Source organism: Chrysochloris asiatica, unplaced genomic scaffold (assembly GCF_000296735.1).
Source record: "Chrysochloris asiatica unplaced genomic scaffold, ChrAsi1.0 scaffold00085, whole genome shotgun sequence".
Classification (NCBI taxonomy): domain Eukaryota; kingdom Metazoa; phylum Chordata; class Mammalia; order Afrosoricida; family Chrysochloridae; genus Chrysochloris; species Chrysochloris asiatica.
The window spans coordinates 9,975,615-9,996,143 of record NW_006408603.1 but is presented as its reverse complement, the minus strand read 5'-3'; the positions used below and the strand labels follow the sequence as shown (position 1 = coordinate 9,996,143).

The following is a 20,529-nucleotide window of genomic DNA, read 5'->3' as shown; positions in this document are numbered from 1 at the left end:
TTTGTTAAGGTGGAGAGTCAGAGAAAAAGAGGAAGACCCTCAGTGAAATGGATTGGCCAAATGGCAGCATCCATAGACTCAAGCGTGGAAACAATTGTGAGGTTGGCCCAGGACCGGGCAGTGTTTCGTTCTGTTGTGCATAGGGTCACTATGAGTCAGTACCGACTTGATGGCACCTAACAACAACAACACAAAGATACCCAATGATTTCCCAAATGGTAGGTATCTTGGTATCATATTCTAAACTGTTCTGTGTGAATGAAATATTTAATAAAAGTTTAATAACTAAGAAACAGACCATAGTAAGAAAGAAATTCACATCAATGTTTCTGAATGCAGGAAAAGAAATTCAACTTTCAGAAACTTTTATTAGCAGACAGGATCAGGAGACTATGTTCCCGAGTATAATAATTGTGGGCCTGGGCCTGTTGTTTACCATCTCTAGGCTTTATCAGCTACATCATCTGAAAAATACAGAAGATGGTATTTTCCAAGAGACAAAACCAAATGCATTCCTGAAGCCCTCTCCATGTTAGAAGCAGAGTCAGTAGCTAACAATTATAACACTAAGATAATTCCAGGAAATAGAGAGTGCCCAGAGATCCTGTGTGTTTCCTGGGTGCACTTTGACCTTGATGTCAACACTCACCACTGTTTGCCTTGACCGTCCCTTATTTGAACATTAACTCCTACGTCTCAATGGTGATGGTGGTGTGCCATGGAGTTGGTTCTGACTCATAGCAATACTGTATAGGGTTTCCGAGGCTGGAAATCTTTACAGGAGCAGAAAGCCTCAGCTTTCTCCTGTGGAATGGCTGGTAGTTTTGAACAGTTGACCTTGAGGTTAACAGCCCAACTCGTTACCACTAAGCTACCAGAGCTCCTTTTTCTCTCAATATACTGTAAGTTTCTTGGGTGAGAGGGATCATGTTTTATTCATCTTTGTAAATAAATCTTTGTGGAAATTTTATTTTCTTTCCAAAGACAGTGTTTTGGTTGTTGTTGTTGTTTTGCATTAGAAATTAACAATATGATGATGGTGGTGGTGTTGTACCATGGAGTAGGTTTCAACTCATAGCAACTGCGCATCAGGTTTCTGAGTTGGTAGGTACTCTCAAGTTGATTCCAGCTTATAGTGACCCCATGCGACAGAGGAGAACTGCTCCCAGAGTGTTTTCTAGGCTGTGATCTTTGCAGAGGCAAATCTCCAGGTCCTTCCCCTGTGGAGTCGATGAGTAGATTAGATCTGCCAACCTTTTGATTAGCTGTCTAGTGCTTAACTCTTGTGTTACCTGAGCGTATTTGAAATAGTACAGTCTATTTTCATACATGCTGACATTTAGTAGGGATATATTGAAAGCACCAGTCACTTCTGTATATTAGCAATAATTTTTTTTTATTGTTCTTTAGTGCTGTGGAGTCAGTTCTGACTCATAACAACCCTGTATAGGGTTTCCAAGGAGCGACTGGTGGGTTTGAACTGCCGACTTTTTGGTTAGCAGTCCAGTGCTTATTCTACAGCGCATGTCAGTCATTTACTTAGCAACCATTTGTGATTCGTACCATTTGTGATTGCATTGGTGTAGCAATCAGCAAGCACCAGGGTCCTTTATCACCAGGGAAGGTTTCACCAGGTGAAGCGTTTTGGTTTTCATCTAAAGATTGGAGCTGTACAAAAGCACCACTTTCCCTGTAATTTCAGTAATTCTGTCCTGGGGTGATGTATCTATAATGAAATTCTAAAAAGAGGAGAGAACAAGGCAACAACCTGTTGCTTGGGAATGACAGTTGTCCCCACAGATGCCATCTTCTCTAAGGCCCCCAGAGTGTCTCACCTTTAGGCAGTTCTTTACCACTAACTCTTCTGGAATTAGAAATCTTAGCGCCGCAATTCTCACATTGATTACTCTGCAGTCCCATGAGGGAATCAGAACAGAAGCTGCCTCCTGAGTCAGAACCTGAAAAAGCCCACGTGATTTAAAGAATGTATGAGCTTCTTGATTACAAAATGTGAAGAGCAAACCTTTAACTGTGCCAGGTATGCTGAGGCCCCAGTGTCAACTTCCCCAAGCTGTGATACCAAGGGGCACTCCCAGCCTATGAGTGACATTTGGGGTCCCCTTCCAACAACTGAGAGATGGTTTGATAAGTTACAATCCTGATGTGAAAGTCTCAAGAAGTGCCTAGAGCATAAAATAAAAAATGAGTTGCTATCGAGTTGATTCTGACTCAAGGAGACTCCATGGTGTCACAATAGAACTGTGCTTCGTAGGGCTTTTTGTCACTGTGATCTTTCAGGAGATTGTCAGGCCTTTCTTCTGAGGTACCTTAGAGTGGACTTAAACTGCCAACGTTTCAGGTAGTGGCTGAGCATGGAAACATTTATGCTATCCAGGGATTCTACTCAATTCCATCTACTCAATTCCAATACCTTTCGACCCTATTGTAGATAAGTAGGTTTTGACTCATAGCAATCCTATGTAGGGTTTCCGAGGAGCAGTAGGTAGGTTTGAACTGCCGACCTCACGGTTCAAACCAACCTTGCAATCCAGTGCTTATCCGACAGCACCATACCAGGACTCCATTGTTGTTGTTGTCAAGTGCCATCGAGCCGATTCCGACTCATAGCGACCCTGTATAGGGTTTCCAAGGAGCAGCTGGTGAGCTTGAACCAACGACCTTGCAGTTCAAACCGGCTTTGCAGTCTGGCACATTAACCCACAGCACCACACCAGGACTCCATTAGGTCAAAGTAACACTGCCCCATGAATCTTTATGGAAGCAGACCGCCTCATCTCACTCCCTCAGAACAGCTGGTGTGTTCAAATCGCTGGCCTTTTGGTTAGTAGTTGAGTAACAACTGGGCCCCCAGCAGTCTTCTGCCTAGCACACAGAGGTGTTCAGTTAGGGTCTGTCAGATGAATGGATGTATGAGAATATGGCCCACTGAATTGCCAGATCATCTCATCTGTAGATGTTTTTCTAAGTTTGTCCTGACACAGCCTCATTCTTTCTCTCAGAATCTGCTGTGGCAAAGAGCTTGTGTCTTATTAGGCAGGTAATTGGAAAGACAGTTTCCCCTACATGAAATTCATAAGCCCACCAAAAACCCTGAATCATGACTTGCCCTCAGTGCCACAGAGAGCACATGTGCCTGGTGCAGGTCTAGAGTCTGTTGTGCCGACTGTGGGCAGTGGAGGACTTCCAGGAAGGCCAGGCCATGGAAGCATGGCCAGGGAGATGGGTACATGGGACTCAGAAGGTCCAAGCAGCTTCCCAGCACCAGGACGCAGGTTTCCATGAGTCAGACCTAACTCAATAGCAACTGGCTTGGTTTTATTATTATTATTATTACATGAAAATGTACCATCTCCTGAGAGGCTAGCACAAAATGAAATGTGACAGAACAGCCATACTGAGTTGAGGCAAGGCTCTGTGCAAACAGGCTGTATGAATGTGTAGGCAGGCCCTGTTGGCTCTCGGGCCATTTCCTCATGTATAATGTGGGTAGATCAAGCTCTGGCAGGCATTTTCAAGCACAGAAGGTGCCTGAGCAGGCAGGTCTTTTGCCTCACCTCTTTTTCACCAAGGCAGGTCTGCCAGAGGATTTTTTTCTGCTTAAACTCTCTTTGGAGAAAAGATCCTATGACAAAAAGCCATTGAATTCCTGCACGGGGTAGCCCCTCAGTCTCCTTTCATTTCTCTGCTTCTTTGAATTGTATTTAGACAAGCTGGTGCTACTAAGGTCCTGGTAACCTTGCCAGGTATATTTATGGATTATGGTGGAAGAGTGATGGCACAGAGAATTGAGGGTCCTTGGTGGCTAGTCCATGGGGCCCCATGATTCCAGTCAGAACTAAGTGTTGGCTCTTCACACTACTGGACTATGGATTATTTTAAATCTATTCACAAAGTCTTTAATATTTTACATAAAAGTATAACAGTCCAGTCTGGGGGAATGTTATACAGAGTAGCAGATAGTAAGATTGGATCCCACCATGAGCTAACCACGTGGTGAGGAGCCCCAGACCTTTCTACTTACTGCAACTTGAACACAGGTCTAATGGGTTTTCTTGAATGATGATTGAAAACCTTCCACAGCGAATTCTTCTGTGACCTCTTTTCTCCATTTTTTGTTTCCTGGGAAAGGTGCATAAAATCCCATGAACTTTAAGTATACTTCTAGTAACAGGGAGACAGCAAGTATCGCTGAAACAAATGTTAAATTTCTTATGTCACACAACCTGGAATAATGTAGGGATCATGTGTCATTCTCCACACAGAGATCCCCTATATGTTGGAGAGAGTTCCCACATAAGAAACCACATGCAGGACAATTTGACCTGATAAGAACATGTACACCAAACATTAAAAATGAATATGTTATAGGATTTTAAATTCCCATGGAATCCAGACATACTGGAGCCATTGAGTCCAAATGAACCCCTGAAACTACATTGTTAAAATTTAAACTAAAACTATCCCTTGAAGATACCTCTTTTTTTTTTTTTTTTTTTTTTTTCCCCTCCTTGAAGTCATTGTCAAACAAAACAGGACTTTAGCTTAAATGGAAAAGAGCATCTGCCTCGAGTGTTGTGTTCTTTCACAGAATTATCATTATGACATTAAACTGATAACAGCAAGCAGAAAGATTTCATGGGAACTTTAGAAGCAGTGAGTTTATGTTGTTGTTGGTCAAACAATTCATGAAAGAATATTGAGAAAGAATATCTGGCACCACTTGAAGAATGTAACCAACGTCACTAAATTGTACATGTACAAATAGTTAATATATGTTTTGTGGTGTGCCTCTTAAAAACACAAATGAGCAAATAAATCTGTTTTGCTCCATTGAGGATAATGTCTAATCATATAACAAAACAAAACAAAACCACTGCCACCAAGTCAATTCCAACTCATACTGGCCCTCTATTGGGTTTCTGAGGCTATAAATCTTTATGGGAGCAGACAGCCTCATCTTTCTCCCAGAGAGCAGCTGGTGGGTTTTAATGCCCCATCTTGGTTAGCAGCCCAGCCTGCTGCTACTGTGTGCCTTCGAACTGGTTCAGCATTATAGGGTTTCTGAGGCTATAGATTTTTACTGGAACAGAAAGTCTCATCTTTCTCCCACAGAGTCATTGGTGGATTCAAACTGATGACCCAAAGCGTAACCCACTATGCTACCAGCTCCGTGCCCAATACCTTGTTCTTGTTGTTAAGTGTCATCAAGTCATTTCGGACTATGGTGACCCTGTATAGGGTTTCCAAGGAAGAGTTGTTGAGTTTCAACTGCCAACCTTGTGGTTCAAACCAACCTTGCAGGGCAGTGCTTAACCTACAGCACCACACCAATGCCAACACATGAACAAAATAGAAATCTGAAGTATGGAATTATAAATCTACCTATTTTTGGATTTTCCTCATATACTTTTCTCAAAATCAATTCTTAATATGGGAAGAAGCTTTGAGATATGTCAATACTAGGCTCTTTGGCTCTATGAATATAAACTGATTGTATCAAAATACCTTAGAAAGGTGAGTGTTACTCTATATCTGGGGGAACTAAAGGCTGCAGGGGCTCTGGTAGTGTACTGGTTATAAAATGAGCTGCTAACCTCGAGGTCGGCAGTTCAAAACTACCAGCTGTTCTGCAGGATAAAGATGAGACTTTCTGTTCCCGTAAAGATTTATAGTCTCAGAAACCCTGTACAGGGTAGCTATGAGTTGGAACCGACTCCACGGCACTAACAACAAAGGTTACAAGAGTATTCGAGGCTAACAGAAGTTGCACAAAGCCACCAGGAGGCACCAGAGAGGAGTGATTACAACTGTCATTTACCAAGAGACCCAGGCACCCAACTTTGTTCTCCCTCCTTTACAGAAATTTTAATTCCTCCCAAAGACTTTTATTAATAACAATTCTTAACATAGCTCTTGCTCAACCCCTGAGATACAGTAGTAGCCCAAGGGAAAGTTACTCATTCTTAGTGTGGAGGTCTCTGTGTCCAAGCCATCCTGGACCAACTCTGAAGCAGGGATAAGACGATTCCTCAGCCATGAGCCAGAGGCAATGCTTAGCAAATGCATGCTTCCATCTGTGTCTGGGCCTGAAGCTGGCAGAAAGAGGCCCAGCGCCTGGAGTTTGTAGTGTGGGGGCTGCAGAGCCAGGCCATTTCCCTCTTGGAAAAACATGCTCTCCTCCTGAGTCATATATTTTCTCACACCTCATTTTCTGTCTCCACCCTCATTCAGGGTAGTTGAACATCTGCTCCCCCAAGTGGAAACCTTGGATCTCACTCAAGTGAAATAAGTTCAACACATGACTTTCTTTTCCTGATTCTTTTAAACTTCTTTGTGCATGAAAATCTTACTAAACAGTCTATTCAAGAAGGCTGTTTTAAACCAAACAAAGCAGGGAAAACATACTCTTAAATTCAAAGTTCCACACCAGAAATAACAGAGGAATAAGATTTTACATTTAGTATATAGTACAGGGTCGCTATGGGTCGGAACCAACTCGAAGGCACTTAACAACAACAACAACATATATATATATATATGTATGTATGTATGTATTCAGATAGAGATATATAGATTTGTGGTGTGGTGCTATAGGATCAGCACTGAACTATTAACTGCAAGGTTGGCAGTTCAAACCCAGAGAGAGAGTCTTCTGGTGTGCTGTAGGATAAGCACTAGACTGTTAACTGCAAGGTCGGCAATTGAAACTCAACCAACTGCTCCTGGGAAACCCTATATAGGGTCACTATGAGTTAGAACCTACTTAGCAACTATATATGTGTGTGTGTGTATATATGTGTGTATGTATATATATATATATATACACACACACACATCATACATATATATATATACATATACACACACATATATATAAATATATGGAGTCTTGGTGTGGGTTAATGCGCTGGACTGTAGGGTCCGTTTGAACCATAAGATTGGCGGTTCAAGCTCCCCAGCTGTTATGTGGAAACCCTACACAGTGTCGCTATGAGTCGGAACTGACTTGACAGCACTTAACAACAACAACACATACATATATAATTTATCTGCATATATAAAACATTTTGGAAATATTCAGTACTTACGTAAAGAACTTGTCCTATCCAAGATGTATCTAACCCTCTAAAAGATTATATAGCTTGTGGATGATAGGGAACATATGCTGTTGTTAAATGCCATCCCAAATTATGGCCACCCTGTGTAGGGTCTCCAAGGAGCGGCTGGTGAGAGAATATATAGCCCTCCCTTTCATTAATGAATGGTGTTCTACTCTATAACACAGTAGTGTCAAGAGTCTGAATGAGCTCTACAATGAGTAATTAATAATTCCTCAGGGATTATGTAGTTGAACAATATTTCAATGTGTAAATCACATGTCTCCTCATCACTCTTTAGCAGTGGATTTTATGTTAAATCTGATTTTATACTTAATTGTGTTTTTCTTTGTATCTTGCCCACCATAAAAGAATAAATTTACCCCCTTGACTGTGGCCCTTAGACACTCTTCAAGAACTAAACCCACCTCTGGGGACCACCTTGCAGCCAAAACAACACACAGGCCCATAAAGTGAACACTAACAGTCACGAGGAGTGTATTCCTCAGAATAATCAACCATTAGAGACCAAAAGGGCAGTATTTGCCCCAAAACAAAACTCAGAAGGCAGGAAAGATGGATGAACAGAAGGGGAAACCCTGGGAGGAAGTGGGAAAGTGCTGTTTCCAGTTGAGGGAATTGAAACTAATGTTACAAAATGTGTATAAATTGTTGAATGGCAAACTAATTTGCTCTGTAAATGTTCACCAAACCACACACACACACAAATTTGTTTCCGTCTGTGTTGGGGAAGGTGGGATGGTGTTTCTTTTAGCCTGGGACATTGCTCCTCGTCTTGGTATTGGAGATTCTACAGGGCCTAGATTAGGAATTTGGGATAGTAACATTTAGTGCCTGGAATGCGTAATCAAAATGTTTCTTAAATATCAAACTATTTTTATTATACTTTATTATACTTAATACTTTATTAATATACTTAATAAAATAGATTTTATTATCTAGAGTTTACATTGATAAATAAAAACAGGCCTGGGTTGACCCAATGAGTAAGCATCATAGTTGTTGTTTCGTTAAGTGCTATTGAGTCAATTCCGACTCATAGTGACCCTGTATAGGGTTTCCAAGGAGCAGGTGGTGAATTTGAACCACCGGACTTGCAGTTCAAATGACTTTGCAGTCTGATGCATTAGCCCACAATGCCACACCAGGATTCCAAGCATCATTAGTACCCCTTATATAAAAGTGAAGGCTTACATCTTGGTTTAAGCAATGGTCTATCCCAGATGACACATGGTGATTTTTAGCACAAACATCAAACTGTTTTCTTTTTCAGGGAGAGGAAACTCATAGAACACTTAGGAGAAATAAATGCCCACTCCCGTGGCAAAATGCTTTCTAACAGGAAATGTCAGTCTTTCAGCCCTAGTCATGTGTTTCTATTAGAGTCTATTTAGTGATTACCAAACAGCTCTTTGACTCTTGACCTCACAAAAGTAAATCGGTCAAGCATTAGACCAGGCCCACAGTGCCTTGTCATCTTAGAGGTGGTGCATCTCAAGCTAACTGGAAGCAGTTGTTCTTGAGTGGATTCCAACCTGTGGCAACCTCGTATGTGTCAGAGTAGAACTATGCTCCATAGGAATGTCAATGGCTGATATTTTGGAAGTAGGTCAACAGTCCTTTCTTTTGAGGTGCCTCTGGGTGAACTAGAACCCTGAGTTTGTTAACCATTTGTACTATCCAGGGACTCCTAATTAACAAAAGTTTCAAATAAATCATTTTGAACCCACATATGCTAATCGTTGATCCAGTGAGCATTCCTAAAACACTAAGGGTGTTATATTACCATTCTTTACAGTATACACAGTTCATTACTTCTGAAGGATTTCTTGCTGAAGAATGGTAAGAAGTAATCCCCAAGAGAAGGGATTATGCTCGTTTCCAGTGACAAGGTAGGACCCCACAGAGAAGATTTTTGCTCATCCTAAGTAGTGACGGGAAATGGGTACACAGTGTACAATAAGCCCTCATCTACAGGACCACTCCCCAAAAGCTAGAGTAACGATTCTTAGCAACTTCATCAGAACTGCTTGGGTAGATTTAAAAAAAAATTAGTCAGGGCTCCACCCCTGGCAATGCTGACTCAGTAGGTGGGGCTGAGGCATGAGAAATATAAAAAATCTCCCTAGTGATTCTGGCGCTCACTTCATCTGAGAACCACTGCTGGGGGGATTTGTGTTAGGAGGAAGGCTGGGCTATGTGCCCAACCCTGAGATGGTGGCTCTCTAATAACAAGACCAGCGACTCCTGGCACGCTTTCATCTAGTCCACTCCTACTCTCATGCAATTACTAGCCTGGTATTTAACACTGTAACGCTCACTGCAGTTACACCGTGGTATTTAACAGCAAGAAGGCCTCACCGTTCAAGGGCCCGGTGGCAGAAGGCACAACTTGGACTTGGCTCTGTAGTCTCTGCGCGCTCCTGCCTTCGCGCGGCGCTGTTGGGGTCCGCCTGCACCACAAAGCACAAGGGATGTAACAGAGGATATGACTCATGTCCACCGCTGCCAAGCGCAGCTCAGCGAACAGTCACACCGGTCCGAATCCAGGGTAGATTCACCAAGCCACTCCCTTTACAGATGAGGAAACTGAGACCCAGGGGAACAGGAGGAAGAAAAATACCTCATTCTTAGTTCTAAGCGAGGTCTGTGTTTATGGTGGTGGTGGGGGTGGTGGTGTGCGGTGGAATCGGTTCCGACTCATAGCAACCCTGAATAGGGTTTCCAAGGCTGTAAATCTTTATGGGAGCAGAAAACCTCGTCTTTCTCCCTCGTAACCGCTTGTAGTTTCCAACTGCTGACCTTGAGGTTAGCTACCAGAATTGTGCTAATGATGCGGGGATGATTGTAAAAACGAAGTTTCAACAATGGTTTTTCCTTGTGCAAACTGATTCACAAATGAAGAATGCTTTTCCTTTTTTTTTAATTACTGTAGTTTAAAGTTTCTCCAAGCTTCACCAGAAAATAAACTTAAGACTTATTGTTGTTGTTAAGTGCCATCAAGTCGGGTCCAACCCATAGCGACCCTGTATACGGTTTCCGAGGCGTAACGGGTGAGCTTAAACCACCAACCTTGCAGTTCAAGTGACTTTGCAGTCTGGCGCATTAACCCCTGTACAGCATCACACCAGGACTCTCTACTGACCAATAATTAGTAGAACTCTTAAACATTTTCCCAAGTAATGAATTCAACTATGAATTGAAACAAGATTTAGAGACTATCTAGAGGCCTAAATTATTGACAATAAATTTCTTTTTAATGCAAATATGCTTACATAGCACAACTGAAAAGGCTGGTGATATGCAGCATGTGTTTTTACTAGTCTTATACCCTTTAAGCAGAAAATAAATGTACTTTCCACTATCATAAACAATGCAGGCATAAGCATCATTGTACAGATCATTTTTTTCCATATTTTGAATTATTTCCTTAGGAAATGTCTGGGTCAAAGGTTGCAAACATGCTTGTATGATGATACATATTGCCAAACTGCTTTCGACAAAGGTGGTACGGATTACACCACCACCAGTGATGTAGGGCAGCGCGATTTGACCACACCTTCCTCAGCATCAGGAATTAATCATTTGAAAATGTTTTTGTTCATTTATCAAAGGAGGTAGGGGAAGAGCTGGTGGCAGTTTGTGTTAATTTAGCATTGCTGCTATTATTAAAAACAGTCCTGGTAGCACAGTGGGTTAAAGTTGAGTTGGTTAACTGAAAAGTCAGCAGTTCGAACCTGCTTCCATAAAGATTTATAGCCCCCCAAACCCTATAGAACAGTTGTACTTTATCCTATAGGGTATCTGTGCATCTGAATCAGTTTGATGGCAGTGGGTCTGTTATTACCACAGGCTTATTTATTGGTTGTAGTTCTTGCTTTTTAGTTCTTTTGTTCATTTATTTATTTTGGATGGTTTCAGTGTTTTCTAACTAGGAATAAAAGCAACCATTAGTTGATTGCTCATCGTGTGCCAGGTGCTTCTCATAGTGTTGTTGTTAGGTGCCATCTGGTCAATTCTGACTCATATTGTCCCTGTGTGCAGCAGAAACAAAACACTGTCCAGTCCTGCGCCATCCTCACAACTACTGTTACTACTGAACCCATTGCTGTTATCACGGTGTCTCATTCCATCCCATTGGGGGTCTTCCTCTTTCACTGACTCTCCACTTTACCAAGCTTGATGTCCTTCTCCATGGACTGATTCCTCCTGAAGACATGTCCAAAGGGACAAAGACTCGCCATCCTGGTTTCCAAGGACCACTCTGACGATACTTCTTCCAACATAAATTTGGTTTTTCTTTCATGGTACTTTTAATATTCTTCTCCAATGTCATAATTCAAAGGCATCAATTTTTCTACTGTAAGTCTTATTTACTGTCTAACTTTGAGATGCATATGAGGCAATTGAAAATACCATGATTTGGGTCAGGCACACCTTACTCCTCAAACTGACATCTTTGCTCTTGAACACTGCCAAGAGGTCTTGTGCAGCAAATTTGCTCAATGCAATACATCGTCTGATTTCTTAACTGCTGCTTCCATGAGTGTTGACTGTACATACAAGCAAAATGAAGTCTTTGACAACTTCAATCTTTTCTTCCTTTATCATGATACTATTTATTGGTCCAGTTATGAGGATTTTCATTTCCTTTGAGGTGCACTCTATATTGAAGTCTGTAGTCTTTGATGTTCATCAGTAGGTATTTTAAGTCCTCTTCTCTTCTAGCAAGGAAGTTTGCATCATCTGCATAGCGCAGGTTGTTAATTAGTCGCCTTCCAATCCTGATGTCACATTCTTCTTCATATCATCCAGCTTCTTGGGTTATTTGCTCAGCATATAGAGTGTATAAGTATGGTGGAAGGATACAACCCTAGCACACCTTTTCTGATTTTAATCCATTCAGTATCCCCTTGTTCTGTTGAACAACATTTTGGTCTATATACAGGTTCCTCATGAGCACAGTGTAGTGCTCTAGAAGCCTGTTCTTCACAATGTTAGCCATAGTTGGTCATAATCTACATAGTCAAAAGCCTTTGAATAGTCAATAAAACACAAGTAAACATCTTTCTGGTATTCTCTGCTTTCAGCCAAGATCCATCTGAGATGAACAATTTTATCCCTTGTTTCATACCCTCTTCTGAATCTGGCTTGAATCTCTGGCAGTTCTCTGTCAATATACTGTTGCAGACATTTTTTAATTATCTTTAGCAAAATTTTACTTGCATGGGATATTAATCAAAGTGTTTGATGATTTCTGCATTCTGTTAGATCATCTTTGTTTGGAATAGGCACAAATATGCATCTCTTTCTATTGATTGGCCAGGTAGTTGTCTTTCAAATTTCTTGGCATAGGTGAGTGAACACCTTCAGGGCTACATCAGTTTGTTGAAAAATTTCCATTTGTAATGAATTCCTGGAGCCTTGTTTTTCACCAATGACTTGAGTACAACTTGGACTTCTTCCTTCAGTATCATTGGTTCTTGATCACATGATAACTCTTGAAATTGTTGAACATGTACTATTTCTTCATCATCTAATATTTTGCCAATTGTTGTTGTTGTTAGGTGCCATCGAGTTGGTACCGACTCATAGCGCCTCTATGCACAACAGAACAAAACGCTGCCCGATCCTGGGCCAACCTCACAATTGTTGCCGTGCTTGAGTCCATCGATGCTGCCAATAGAATCCTTCAATATTTCAAGTTAAGGTTGAATTTTTTCTTTAGTTCTGTCAACTTGAGAAATGCTGAGAGTGTACTTTGCTTTTGTGTTTTTAACCCCAGGTCTTGGTACATTTCATTATAATACTGATACTTATGTTGTTGTTTGTATTAGGTGCCATCGAGTCTATTCTGATGCACAGTGACCCTGTACAGGGTTTCCAAGGAGCAGTTGGTGGGTTTGAACTGCCAACCTTGTGGTTCACAGTCCAGTGCTGATCCTACAGCGCCACATCTGGAGTCTGTCTACTTTATATATCTTCCCATATTTCTCATTGTTCCCATTTTGATGATGAGTTAATGATGAATAATATGAGACTCAGAGAACTTAAACAAGGTCAACAAGAGTGAGTGACAGAGACAGGATTTGAACCTTCACCTATCTGATTCATATCCAGGTTCTCTTAACCATGATTTGGGTCAGGCACACCTTAGTCCTAAAGCTGACATCTTTGCTCTTGAACACTGCTGCTCCTTTGCACATCTGTTGGAAAACTCTGTAAAATGAAGATGTCAACATTGAACATGACTTGCTGTTAATATCTTTCCAGTTGTCAACCTTTAAAACATTAGCTGTTTTCAGCTTTGTAACAATAAGTTAAAATATTTGTGGTGTGTATTTTTTTTTAATCAAAGACGAGGTACAAATGTCCAAGAAGTATATATAAATAGGTTGAATTTCACAGGCAAAGAAACACCAAGGTATCAGTTTTTACTTATCACTTTAGCAAAGGTTGAAAAAACAAAACAAAAACCAAACATTCCTCAAGGTGGGCTCAGGTTGGAGACACCCCCAGTCTCAAGTCCTGCTATAGGTGTGTAAATGGGCACCACCTACTAAAGGTCAGTTTATCAGAATTTTTCAGTGTTTGTAACTTTTGAACCTTTAATTGCACCCCTAAGTTTTTATCCTAAAGAAAATATCAACTTTCTAAAATAAAATTTTAAAAAATTACATGTAAAATGATGTTACTTGAAGTATTGATTATATATCAAAGAACTGGGATGGTGGGGAAGTAAATGTTCATCTATAAAGGATTGGTTAAATGAATCAGGGATATTCATATAATGAGATAGGAGGGTGAGGCAAATTATCTGCACTCTGGCTGTAGAATTTATTTTAATCAACTTTTAGAAAAGAAAAATATATAATTTTTCAGCATAAATCTCCTTGGTTTTCAATACATTTTGCCCATCTGCCAACAAGCTTTTGTATTCCCTTATTTTAAAATGTTTTAGACTGAGTTGAGAGCCACAAATGCACCTCTGTCTTCACTTCTTCAGAGGTGAATCTTCTTCGAAAGGCTGCCTTCAGGGGACCAAACAGGTGAAAGTCCAATGGAGCAAGATCAGGACTATAGGGAGGATGCTTTAATACGTCACAACTTTTTAAGCTTTTTCTTGATTGGCGATTGAGGATGTTTCCATTCTGTACTCTGCCAATTACTCTCAGACTTGTAGTGTTGAATTCATGTTTTGTTATCAGTAACGAGTTTTTTAAAGAAACTTTTATCTTCCTTTGGGTATCGGTCCAAATGTTGTTTGCAGATGTCCAAACACTCTGTTTATGCTCTTCCGTGAGTTATTTCAGTACCCATCTCACACAAACTTTTCAAAACCCAAGTCTATGGTGGGTCATAGGCAGAGTCATGGCTGATTTGCAAATGATTTACCACATAATCCATTGTCACTTGTCTATTTGACAGAATCTTTTCATGTGCACGCTCAATGTTGTCATCAGCCATGAACATGATAGGGCATTTAATAAAACCAGAGTACAGATAATTTTTGACTCGCTCTCGTACAACTGTTGTTGCTGTTGTTAGGTGCCATTGCGTTGGTACCGACCCATAGCGACCTTATGCACAGCAGAATGAAACACTGCCCGATCCTCGGCCAACCTCACTATTGTTGCCACATTTCAGTCCATCGATGCTGCTACTTGGTCAATCCATCTAATTGGCGGGGTGGGGAGGGTCTCCCTCTTTTTCTCTGACCCTCCACTTTACCAAACATGATATCCTTCTCCAGCGACTGGTCCCTCCTGACAATATGTCCGAAGTATGAGAGATGAAGCTTGGCCATCCTGGTCTCCAAGGAGTACTCTGGCTGCATTTCTTCCAACACGAGTCTGTTGGTTCTTTTGGCAGCCCAATGGCACTTTCAATATTGTCCTCCAACACCATAACTCAAAAGCATCAATTCTTGTATGGTCTTCCTTATTTACTGTCCAGCTTTCACATGCATAGGAAGTTATTGAAAATACCATGGCTTGCTTGGGTCAGGCACGTCTTAGTCTTCAAGCTGACATCTTTGCTCTTCAACACTTTAAAAAGGTCTTGTGCAGCAGATTTGCCTAATGCAATACGATGTTTGATCTCTTGACTGCTGCTTCCACGAGTTGTTGATCCAAGAGGAATGAAGTCCTTGACAACTTCAATCTTTTCTCCATTGATAAGAATGTTGTTATTGATCCAGTGGTGAGGATTTTTGTTTTCTGTACATTGAGATATAATCCATACCAAAGGCTGTGCTCTATCTTCATCAGTAAGTGTTTGAAGTCCTCTTCACTTTCAGCAAGCAAGGTTGTATCATTTGTATTATCACAGGTTGTTAATGAGTCTTCCTCCAATTCTGATGCAATGTTTTTCTTCATAGAACCCAGTTTCTTGGATTATTTGCTCAGCATACAGGTTGGATAAGTATAGTGAAAGAATATAACCCTGTCACACACCTTTCCTAATTTTAAACCATTTAGTGTTCCCATGTTCTGTTCAAATACCTGCGTCTTGGCCCTCATACAATGTAGGCATGGAAAATGAAGCTGTAGGTTTATTCTAAGTGATGTGAAGAGATATCCACAATATATTGTTAAATGAAGAAAACTGAGCATAAAGCAATATAGTATGATTCCATTTTTATAAAAATGTATATTACAGTATGTGTAGGTTGTTAGGTACTGTAGAGTCCATTTTTGACTTGTAAACCAAAACCAAATCCATTTTCATCAAGTTGATTCTGACTCATATGACCCTACAAGTCAGAGTCAAACTGCTGCACAGGGTTTCCTAGACTGTAATCTTTTCCCCAGGAATGGTTGGTGGGTTTGAACCATCAACCTTTCCTTTATCAGCCATGCACATAACCACTATACCACCAGGGCCCCTTTATGACAGAGCTGAACTGCCCCATAGGGTTTTCTAGACTGCAATCTTTACGGCAACCCAGCTGTTGGGTGGGTTGAAGCGTCAGCCTTCCGGTAGCTGCCAAGTGCTGACTGTAATACTGCTAAAGCTCATTAGATACATGTGTGTACAGATTTAGAGACTGGAAGGATACACTAAAATGTTAATGATTTTTCTCCCTGTGAAATGTTCTTTATACTTTTCTCTACTTCCTGATTGTTTTCTGCCATTAACATACATGACTCTTAGAATTTATTTATAGGTTTTCTTCCACTCTTTCTGTGTTTTCTTTTCTCGCTTCTAAACCTGCAGAATCACACTTGCATTTCCCAGTGAAGACAGACTGGCTTAAGCAAAGTGTCAGGAGGGGCCAGTTCACCAGAGTTGGGAAATTTGGACTGCATGTTATAAACACAGGGATTTAATATGAGGGAACATCAAAACATTCATGGAAGAATTCCATAGTCTTTTTATTCCATTTGTCCACAAACTTTTTGAAGCTCCTAGTACTCTATCTCCTGTTGTTTCTCCTGAGCAAATCACCTCACCTTTCTAAGCTTCCAACTCCCTTTCTGCAAAAAAATCTTTGTAAATTGTAAAGCTCGGAACCCAAAGAGTGTGCATATTATATTGTTGCTATCATTTAATCCCCACATTTCCAAATCATTCATGAGATAATCTATAGACCCTGGCTACTCAGAATGTGGTCCAGGGACTAGCAGCATGGCCATCACCTAGAAGCTGGTCAAAAATGCAGAATGGCAGGCCCCACCCAGGCCTGCTGAATCAGTCTCATGCTAATGTGATCAGCAGATGAGTCCTCCCACATTAAAGTGGGAGAAGCCCTGGTCCAGAACATATAGCCCTGCTAAGTCTCCCGAGTGTTGAAAAAGTTGATAGTAATACCAGCAGTTACCACCAGCACTGATATCCAGGGTGCCAATAAGGTGTTCTTCATTATTCTAATTTCAACCTCAGGTTCAGTAACACTAGTGATGGCTATGGTGAACAGAGTAGAACCAGGACTGGGCAGCTGGACATTACCCTGGATACAGAAGACAGCCTTACGGACATTTGATCCGGCAGGTCCTGGGCAGCCATATTCCAGTTCAGCGAGTTTAGGTAACTAATAAAAAGAAATGAAATGAAAAGCAGTTTGAATAGCTCAATCAGGTCTCAGGTTTCCTGGGAGTCTCCACACTTTGGGATCACTTGTCCCTCCTTTGGTGACCAGTCCTGGATGATAGGAATGTCATGTGACCACTGGACTTTCTCCTGTGCCCCCTATCCACATTCTCAGCTCTTCTGCTCTCTGCCCCTCATCTCTGCCCAGGGCATTGAAAGGCTCTCTGGTTGTCAAAGTGCAAGCAGAGAAGCCAGGTTCTCGAGGTTTATACCACTCAATCCAAGTTTACTTCTCCCACTGGTTCCTCTTGAACCCTACAGAGGAGCTGCTTGAGAACCTGACCACCCATCTTTCCCTGAGGCTGCTAGGGGGATGAGGAAGGTGAGTGGAGGTGGGACTCACGTCTTTGAGTCTAGTTCACAGAGTTCCTCAGAGACGGCCTCCTGAGGTTCTGTCTTGTTCACCCCTGTCCCTGCACTTTCACACATGCCTGGAGACTCAGACGGGTCATCAAGGTGCTCCTTAGGAATCTGGAGGGAACCACACAGTTGGACTTGCTGTTAGGGTTACAATCTCATGAAAGAAGACTCAAAATTAGTTCAACATCCCCAAGCCCATTGGTATCCAATCACTAAGAAGAGCCTGTCAGACTCATAGCAAGTCTACAGTACAATGTAGAACCACCATAGGGTTTCTAAGGTTGGAGTCTTTATGGATATACATCGACATATCTTTCTTCTACAAAACAGCTGGTGGGTTTGAACCGCTGATCTTTCAGTTAGCAGCTGAGTACTTAACCACTGTGCCACCAGGGCTCCTTTAAACATCCCCAACCCATCCCTAAAACACCATGAGATCTAGCCAGGAATGTCAGTTTCCTAGACTCCTCAACCAGTTGCCCACTCCTTATCCTCTAGGACTCAATTCAAATCTTGCCTCTTTTGAAAAGCCTTCCCTGACCATTTCTTCCTAATATCCCTACCCTCCCATTAGTTACTTCTGGCTCTATCCCATTACCTAATAGTCACGGTAGCTAACACCTAGGGAGTGCCATACTGTGAGTCAAGCCCCTTTTTAAGTACTTTACATATATTAACTTATTTAAACCATATAACAACCCTGTGACACAGGTATTATTATTGTCTCCATTTTAAGGATGAGGAAACTGAGGCACAGAGAAGTTACATCATTTGTCTAAGTTCAGAAAGCTAACCAACCAATGACAGAGCCAGTATTTAAACCCAAGGAGGCTGTCTTTGGAGTCCATGTAGACTGCAGTGCACTTTTAATATTCTGTAATTCTTTGTGTGCTTTTATTTGTTAATTGTATATCTCCCTCATAGAAATAAAAACATCTCGAGAGCAGGCGACTTGTTTGCCTTGTTGTTGCTACTGTTGTAAGGTGCCATCCACTCATTTCCAACTCATAGCCACCCTAAGTACAAGAGAACAAAACACTGTCCAGTCCTGTACCATCCTCAAATATTACTATGGTTAGTCCATCATTGCTGCCACTGTGCCAATTCATCTCCTTGGGGATTTCTCTCTTTTTGCCTGGCCCTCCATTTTAATAAACATGATGTCCTTCTCCAGGGATTGGTTCCTTTTAACAACATGTCCGAAGGGCACAAGACAAAGTTTCACCATCCTCATTTCTAAGGAGGATTCTAGCTGTATTTCTTGCAAGACAGACTTGTTTGTTCTTCTGGTAGTCCATGGTACTTTCAGTATTATTCTCCAACACCATAATTCAAATGTATCAGTTCTTCCATGGTCTTCCTTATTCACTGTCCATCTTTCACATGCAGATGAGGTAATTGAAAATACCATGGCCTGGATTAGGATCACCTTAGTCTTCAAAATGACATTTTTACTCTTTGACTCTTGAAAGAGGTCTTTTGCAGCAGATTTCCTAATGCAATACATCATTTCATTCCTTGACTACTACTTCCATGAACATTGATTGTAGATCCAAGCAAAATGAAGTATTTGACAACTTCAATCTTTTCTCCATTTATCATGAGTTTATTTATTGTCCAGTTGTAAGGATTTTCATTTCCTTTACACTGAGGTACAATCCATTCTGAAGGTTACATCGTCTTTGATCTTCATCAGTATTTCAAGTTCTCTTCACTTTCGGCAAACAAGATTGTGTTATCTACATATCACAGGTTGTTAATGAGTCTTCCTCCAATCCTGATGCCACGTTCTTCATGTAACCCAGAATCTCAGATTATTTGCTCAGCATACAGATTAAATGGACTTGTTTGGCATTGTGGGCTAATGCATCAGACTACAAAGTCATTTGAACTGCAAGGTCGGTGGTTCAAGCTCACCAGCTGCTTCTTGGAAACCCTATACAGGGTTGCTATGGGTTGGAATCGATTCAATGGCACTTAACAACAACAACAGATTAAACAATTATGTTAAAATAATCCAGTCCTGGTACACACCACTCCTGATTTTTAAATATTCAATATTTCTTTGTTCTGTTCTTGGTTCTTCATGAGCACAATTAAGTGCTCTGGAATTCCCATTCTTCTCAATGTTATTCATATTTTATTATGACTCACCTAGTTGAATGCCTTTACAGAGTCAATAAAGAACAAATAAACATCTTTTTGGTACTCTCTGCTTTCAGCCAGGATCAACCTGATGTCATCAATGATATCCGTAGTTCCATGTCCTCTTCTGAATCTGGCTTGTATTTCTGTTGATAGAGTGCTGCAACAATCCTGAATGATCTTCAGCAAAATTCTACTTGTGTGTGATGTTGTTGAATGATTTTCACATTTCATTGGGTCACCTTTCTTTGGAATGGGTACAAATGTGAATCTTTTCCAATCTGTTGGCCAGGCAGCTGTCTCCCAAATTTCTTGGCATAGACAAGTGAGCTCTTCCAGTGCTGCTTTAGTTTGTTGAAAGATTTCAGTTTGTATTTAGCCATTCCTGGAACCTTTTTTTGTGTTGTTTTTTGCCAATGTTTTCAGGCAGCTTGGACTTCTGCCTTAAATATCATCAGTTCTTGATCATATAGTACCTCTTGCAATCCTTTTTGGTACAGAGACTCTGTGTATTCCTTCCATATTCTTTTGATGCTTCCTGCATCATTCAATATTTTGCCCACAGAATCTAATAGTATTTCAACCTGAGTTGGATATTTTCTTCCGCTCTTTCAATTTGAGTAATGTTAAGTGTGTGCTTCCCTTTTGGTTTTCTAACTTCAAGTCTCTGCGCATTTCATTATAATACTTTACTTTGTATTCTTGAGCTGCCCTTTGAATTTTCTGTGCAGTTCTTTTACTTCCTTATTTCATGCAGTTGCTTAAACTTCTCTATGAACAAGAGCAAGTTTCA

General features: G+C 41.0%; 1 protein-coding gene across 1 annotated transcript in view; it reads right to left on the bottom strand.

Moving 5' to 3' along the window:
* AKNAD1 (AKNA domain containing 1) overlaps nucleotides 1-20,529 on the bottom strand; it is a 51,564-nt gene that overhangs the window by 10,468 nt on the left and 20,567 nt on the right. The window contains 6 exon segments of the mRNA XM_006865978.1: nucleotides 1,632-1,739; nucleotides 1,836-1,958; nucleotides 4,043-4,140; nucleotides 9,501-9,592; nucleotides 17,091-17,172; nucleotides 17,575-17,702. Coding sequence (XP_006866040.1) covers nucleotides 1,632-1,739; nucleotides 1,836-1,958; nucleotides 4,043-4,140; nucleotides 9,501-9,592; nucleotides 17,091-17,172; nucleotides 17,575-17,702 — 631 coding nt within the window.